Source organism: Ornithodoros turicata, chromosome 2, assembly GCF_037126465.1.
Source record: "Ornithodoros turicata isolate Travis chromosome 2, ASM3712646v1, whole genome shotgun sequence".
NCBI lineage: Eukaryota > Metazoa > Arthropoda > Arachnida > Ixodida > Argasidae > Ornithodoros > Ornithodoros turicata.
In genome coordinates, this window is record NC_088202.1 from 119,621,116 (window position 1) to 119,628,505 (window position 7,390).

The following is a 7,390-nucleotide window of genomic DNA, read 5'->3' on the forward strand; positions in this document are numbered from 1 at the left end:
GGCCATATCACGGCCTGATGGCCTTATCCGGTTGGCACATCTATGCTGTAATGAAAGCCGATCCGGTGCGAGTCCGTTCGTCTCATGCATAAACTGAGTTAAGCACGCGGTTTCTGCAAAATTCTGCGCAAAACTTCATATTCTGCGGCAGACACACAATTCCGCGAATTTTTGCAGGATCGCAGAAAAAGAAGGGCCTTAATCATGGAACATATGTGAATAGAGAAAATATTGTTAAAATATTGAATTATAGAGAAACAGAACATCCTGTTGGCCACAAGAAAATGTACAGCAGACTTCCCCGTTAGGCCTAACTATGATTTATTTTGACCACGTGGATTTTACGAGCATGGGTTCTTAAATGGTTTATTTCGGCAGATGGATTTTGGTAGGTAGAATTTTAAGCGTGGATTTTCAATGATTTGTTTTTAAGCGTTTATTTCAGCGCACACCCGGTTTGAGACTGTATGTATGTCAATTGTGGCTCCACCTGGGGGACGTCAACAGAGCCAGTAATGCTTGCAATAAAATTAGCCGAGGCAGGCTACAAACATGGATGACACAAACACCTTTCACCTCCAATGCCCAAGGATCGATGTATTCAAATAACTCGTGGGGGGGAAAAGGTGCTGACACCAGGACTCTAAACCTAAGCCCTTCCGATTTCCGGTCAGAGATATATGCAGATAAAATGCGGATGTCCGAACGAACCGCAGAGGTGCACAGCTTTATCCACATTTTACCCGCGCGGATCTCAAAATGTTATACAGGGTGTTTGCTCTAACGTGTCCAGAAATTTTATTTAAAGCGAACGATAAAAGAGAAACGAGCGCTACTTTTCAGCTACTTGACTAAGAAACAGGTGCTACTATTGAAGCAGTACCTCTTTCTTACTCGAGTAGAAGAAAAGTACCACTTGCTTTTCTTTTATCGCTCACTTTAAATATAATTTCCGGACACATTAGAGCAAACACCCTGTATTTCTATCCGCAAACCACAATGTAGCGCAGATGTCCACGTGGACCCCACAGGTATAACCGCACCCGTACACACCTCTAGAAATGGTTTCACAACCCTTTTAACGCTTCTATCAGACTGGAATTACCCACCGAATACATTTTCAAGGGAGCATCCTGCATTTCCAAACACACGGAGCATATCGACATGCACTGCACTGAAACAAAGTAGAAACTCATTAATTCAAACTCGGATATTTCATACCTTTTGTGAAATCACATGGATTGCAAATTTTGTTTAGCCTGCTATGGTTACAATGTACTGAAAAGCACTTTTCCCTAATGCATACTTTTCATTCCCTAGTAAAATCTTTCTACCTGCAGAAAATGGCTTCCATGCATTGGCAACATTATCTCTTGAGGCACCTGCCTTCAAACATGTTGCCCATCCCGGATATACTTGTCTGCTAAAGAAGAGCTCATAAAGAACTGCTTGCTTTGGCTGACACTGAAGATTTTATTTTGAGGACACATGTACTGACTAAGCAGTCAATCACAGACAAGTTTCTTTTACATACCTCCATTTGTAGACTGTTTAATTAATAAACTTGGTAACAGGCCTTTTACCAATGTTTTATGCGTGTCCCCACTTATAATAAGGCTTGTCTAGAGGAAAGGTTAAAAATGTTCTTTGTATTGCAACAATATATTCAGATTAATTTCTGGTAATTCAAACCTTTGATAATTCAAATAAAAATATGTGGTCTCCCAGAGTTTGAATTAATGAGAGTCTGTACTGCACTTGCCAACAAATCACAAGTAGGCAAGTGCAAAGTGGAAATCTCCTAGGCGCACAATTGTTGTGCCAGTTGCTGAGTGATTGTACCATACAAAAACTTGTACATGTGATGGCTGGAAGACAGCTAACAATCAAGACATTCCTCAGTGAAACAACACAATTTTTTACTGTTAGAACACATTGGTGCAGCAGGTCAGTAAGTGGTACCAGTGTGTTTGTACTGAAACATCAAACACACGCTTAATTTTTTCTGTATGAATCCTAGGTCGCTTAGGCCCGGTTTCATCAGCAGAGCTAAGTGTTATTCAAGTTAAGGGGCTGTTGATCTCGGTTCAAATGTTAATCGGCATTGGTGAAACTGGGCCTTAATGGACGTAATGTAATGTGGCTAACACTGTCACTCTCTAATGCAGCTATATCGCAACTGAAAACATTTCCACACAGACAATTGTTCAACGAATGCAATGAGTTCACACAGATATGGATACAGTGCTGGACAGAAGTTCAGATAACACAGAAACATCGTTATCTTCTCGAGCATCGACACCCTGGCAGTGGAAGGAAGCAGTTGTGTGCATCCATAAAGGGTCGTTCAAAATATCTCAGAAGCAGGAATTATACTCTGAAGACTTAGGCCCGGTTTCAACAACGCTGGTTAACTTTGGACCGAGATCAAGGGTTGTTAAAACTTTAAGTTACCACTAAATTATTTATAAACGCCAGTTGGTGACGTGATGAATGTTTCAGTGACAATGACTCCCTTTAGTGAAGCAGAGTTAAGAGTCAAATTCAAGTTAAGGGGCCACTGATCTCAGTTCAAATGTTAATCGGCATTGGTGAAACTGGGCCAAATTTGCACAAAACCTCCTCTTTCAGCATGTCAGTCTGTGATGTTATCTAACGCACTCAAAAGTGAGGTGCACACTATCTATTTCTTACAGTTTTATTTCTGCTGCCAAGGACAACGTCCATCAACTGGTCGCGCTGTTCCCACATTGCAGCAGATCCTTTTTTGTGAGCCAATAAAAGTGCTCGCGTCTGTCGACACCATGTCAGACATGCAAGCACAGAGGGTGGAGAGTTCGCACATTCTTGTAGGATAATTTTCTCAGGAAATATGCAGCCCAAAAGGAAACATTTTGTGTGACAATTCCTGAAGGCAGTACTATGTTCACATCATGTGGTAAAAAAATTTCTATGTTCGAGGTGCCATCCGTGCTCCTTTAGTGGGAAGAGAGCTGCCCAGGAATTTCGAATGATGCCGATCCATGTTCCTGGAACTTTTGCCCTGCACCATACCCAAAGCAAAACAATGAAAATGGTACCTACCTTGTGTTGTCTCAATGCAGTTATTCCTAAGACACAATACAGCCAATGACATTTGAGCCTTCTCACTAAAGGAATCTATGCATTCCAGAAAGTTGTAAGACAAGTTAAGAACCCTCATGTTCTGTATGTACTGCAAAGAAAAAGAAAATTCCCTTTATTACTTGCACCTTTTAATGAAAGGCAACTGTACCTTAATTCCTGTTGCATCTGATATACAGTTGTTGCTGCAGTCAAAATACTGCAGCCCTGGCACTTGTGTCTGCAATGAACAAAACATCTAACTGTGACTGCAAAGCAAGGTGGAAATGTTGTCATTCTTATACTTCAGGGCCTGCTTGCACAAGCTTATTGGCCTTCGACACTCCCTTGAGTTCCCTCATGCCTGCATTTCCGGTAACTTCTGTTGCACTTAACTGTATTACTTTTGCATACTTTATGCATACGTTCTGATGGAGCAGCATACACAGAGTATCTGGCATACTCCTAGTACATTACATGCATATGTTCACGAACCATGTCACATGGGAACACCACAGAAGACAAGCAGCGGCGTTGTAAGTGGGGATTTCGGGGTTCAAATCTCCCCCTAAAATCGTACACCTTTGGTAGAGCATTTGGGAGAGGGGAATTGAGTGGGAAATCTTCCTCTCCCATGTAAAGTCCTCATAAGACCCCATAGACCCCTCCCAATATATTTTTACAGCTTAACCGCAGAAGACACTGTTTCGATGATCAACTGCTTCAGCATGGCACAATTGGTAGGTTACTATCATACACTAGTCTCAAATTGCTCCATGTGCCCTAATTTTAGTTCATAGTAGATAGTATGCGAGGACTTATGCACAAAATTTTTTCAGCAGTCAGTAGCTGTCGGCAGGTGGCGTAAGTGTGCTTTGTTAAAGTTCTTGTTTTTTGGGGGCTGCAAAGTATATTCGCAGATAAAGATATTTAAGCAAAAAGCAAATTAGTCTGATATCTCACAAAATAGACAAATATACATAGGACACTCTCCAACTGATCATGTGCATACTAAAACATGCACATATATGTGACAAAAGAAAAGACCTGGTAGAAAATGCTCATATGAATGAGTTGAATATGCATTTTGCTAAATACAGGTGCCTACAGTGTAGTAAGAGGTGACTAACCAAACTGTCATCCAAGCATGTGATGGAGTTATGGCTAAAGTTTGCAATCTTGAGCTTCAGCCAGGGCTGACGTGCTGTGCTGCGTATCCAAAGCACCTCCTACAAAGCATAAGAAACAACAGATTATGCATGACAATAATTTTTCTTTAAATGTTATATAATTAGAGCCTGAAGTTTTCGGGAAATATGTTTCTCTAAATTCGGAGGGTAAAAATCGGGTAAATAAACATGTGCTCTAAATTAATGCGAATTCGGATGGAAAAACTTCCAGTATGCTAAATTCGGGAAGAAATCGGGCTCAGTTACACAAAGTGACTATACAGGCTTGGCACAAACTGTGATGTGACTGCATTTGCTGCCAAACAAGTGAGTGTGCATTCCAACGGATTTCTCAGTGAGGGCAATCTGCCGGGCAAAAATCGGGTTTCACCCTAAAGAGGCAACCTTCAATTCCGGGTGCAAATTCAGGAAAAAATTGGGTTCAACCCAAAAATTCAGCCTCTATATACAGGGTGTCCCAGCTAAATGTGAACATATTTTTTAATAATATATACATCACTTTTCCCCCGAGATGAAATCAATTGCAATTTAGCATATGCTGAAGGGCACTCCTTAGGAGAGCATTAGCAAACTCCTAAGGCAACATCTTAACTAACTTTCAATAGTTATTTTTTTAATTATAAAAGCTACAAAGTTGTCCAGATGAGAACACCTGGTCCCTTCGGTCACCTGATACCGGGGCCGTTTTCAGAACAAAAGTCTGTTAGATCGTCCGCAAAAAATTCATGAAGGAACACCATTTTTTCTTTATCTTGTTCATTGCGCATCTTTGGAGACATGACTTTCCTTCACCTCAAATGTGAGAGGGGGAAAGAGCACACTGTCACCTCTTGCATTCTGGGAAAAGATTAAAAGAAAACAGAAAAAAGCAACCCAAGATAAGGGCTGTTCCAATAGAGTCACCCTATAATTTTGTTTTTGTTTTGTTTCCGCAAGTTAAAGCTAATCTTTGACGCATGAGGCTGCACTGTGCTCCTTCACCCTCTCACAATGGGGGTGAAGGAAAGACGAGTCTCCAAAGATGCGCAATGAACAAAATAAAGAAGAAAATGGTATTCCTTCACGAATTTTTTGCGGACGATCTATCGAACTGATTTTTGTTCTGAAACCGGCTCCGATATCAGGTGACCGGAGTGACCAGATGTTCTCATTCGGACAACTTCGTAGCTTTTAAAATTGAAAAGTTAATTATTGAAAGTTAATTTAGACATTGCCTTAGGAGCTTGCTAATGCCCTCCTAAGGAGTGCCCTTCAGCATGTGCTATATTGCGCTTGATTTCATCTCGGAAAAAATGATTTTTCTTTCTTTTTTTTTTATGTTCGCATTTAGCTGGGACACCCTGTATAATGTATGAGTTATACAACAATGTTTCCTAATGGAATCAAACAGACCTCTAATATTTCTTGCACAGGCAAAGAAACACATATCTGATCAAGCATACTGTTTTTCTGCAGAATACAACAGCATCTCATGGTACAAATTTCCCAGTACCAGGAATTACATACTGTTAAGCTTGAAATAGTGATTAAATAAGACAGCAGGAGAGACGGAGTGAACGGTACAGTTTATGATCAAAGAAGGAAAGAATGTCCAAGGCTCGAATCATCACACCCCAAAACTTAAGATGGCAATTGTAATTATTCTGTGTTACAATATGTACATACCAACACCCTTAGCTCTCCGAGATTTTATGCATATGTATTTGGTATCTGTTTTGGCAACATGTTTTGAATTTTTGTACGCACAACACAGGAATGCATCTTTTTTTTGCATTAGCGCACAAGTCTTAAAATGGACTTTCAGACTTGTGCAGTAGTATCATAATAGCTGGAAAGTGTCGCATGTGCCTACAGCGCAGATTTGTGATATAAAACGAAATGATATAATATGCCGGAAAGCGCACCTTCAGAGAAGAAATACTCCGCTGACAAATGAGGGTCTCGAGCTGGAGGATAAGTGAATCGACTCCAACAAGCAAGTGTGGTGGAACTCTCTTCAGTTCCAGGATGCGCAGACAGCGAAACTTCGACAGATCGAGCCCTCCTTGAATTGTTGAGGAGCTCTGAACGATCTGAAATTAGATGCAAAGTGTGTCCCTGCTTCGTCATATATAACTCACATAGGTCAGCTTTCTGTTTCAATGGGCTTACTTTCAACGAGCAGGCCTTCTGAAGAAAGTCGTGCAGGAAAAAGACATCACACATGAAGTTGGAATTCCCACTGCAGCCATAAGGTACAGTGAAAGAGTCATTGTCCTGGGCTCCGAGAAACTGACTGAAGATATCATTCAGTGCGTTTAAGCAGCCAGTTGTCAACGTTAGCCTTCTCGTACCATTGAGAACCAGGTCACCTGCGTCAAGATACAGGTGTTCTGCATGCTACAAACAGTCGACACTGCCATTGTCACACATTCGATGCGCCCGCTTCTGAGTTCACATGAACTACGAAATAGCAATTGCTCGTATGTTCCATAGCGGTCAACCTGCCGGTTATTTGGCGTCCCGCAACAAAAAATCAGGTCACTTCGTCCAGTCAAGGTAATTATTTTCCTGGTCACTATACAAAGTGTCAGGTGGGGTGACTCGAGATGTGCATGACTCACCGTGTTTTCTTAGGAACGTCGACAAAGTACGCACCATATCATTGCGGACGAGGTTGGAACTCATTGTCATTTCTACACAACAGTAGAAACATGTCCTAAACACGGCCCCCTCTTTCAAAGCGTAGCCTGCGATAAGCGCTTCATTTACTGCTATCGGCTGACAACACTACAAGCGGCAGGCAAACTCAACGTTGGGCAAGCTTGTGGGCGAAAGTAAACAAAAAGTGATTCTTCTTGTGACATAGCATCAGCATCTGCGTAACAAGTCCTTGAATCTCATAGACCTTGCATGCCCACTGTACGGTGCAAAGGCAATTATTGACTCGAAAGACATGTGTTAGCTACACTTCTACCGTTCACAACGCATACAGTTTCGGATCAACAACTACGACAACGACAGTAACGAATAGCGGCTGTGTGTGTCAGCTGTGGCGGATACGGAAGTTAGGATACGGAAGTTAGAAGCTATATTGTTTTTCCTTTCCCTTTCTCCTT

The 7,390-nt window shown here is 41.5% G+C and overlaps 1 protein-coding gene across 2 annotated transcripts in view; it reads right to left on the reverse strand.

The window, feature by feature from the left end:
- Nucleotides 1-7,320, reverse strand: part of LOC135385985 (serine/threonine-protein kinase 11-interacting protein-like) — a 31,700-nt gene extending 24,380 nt beyond the window's left edge. Inside the window, exons 1-6 of one of the 2 annotated variants that reach the window (XM_064615656.1) lie at nt 6,896-7,320; nt 6,444-6,643; nt 6,197-6,364; nt 4,233-4,331; nt 3,275-3,343; nt 3,085-3,214 (exon numbers count right to left, since the gene is read on the reverse strand). In XM_064615656.1, coding sequence (XP_064471726.1) covers nt 3,085-3,214; nt 3,275-3,343; nt 4,233-4,331; nt 6,197-6,364; nt 6,444-6,643; nt 6,896-6,965 — 736 coding nt within the window. In that variant the 5' untranslated portion in view covers nt 6,966-7,320. Of the gene's footprint in view, nt 1-1,109; nt 1,175-3,084; nt 3,215-3,274; nt 3,344-4,232; nt 4,332-6,196; nt 6,365-6,443; nt 6,644-6,895 lie in introns of those variants that run through there. The other variant, XM_064615657.1, reaches the window with a different exon arrangement.
- Between the last annotated feature and the right edge of the window lie 70 nt (nt 7,321-7,390).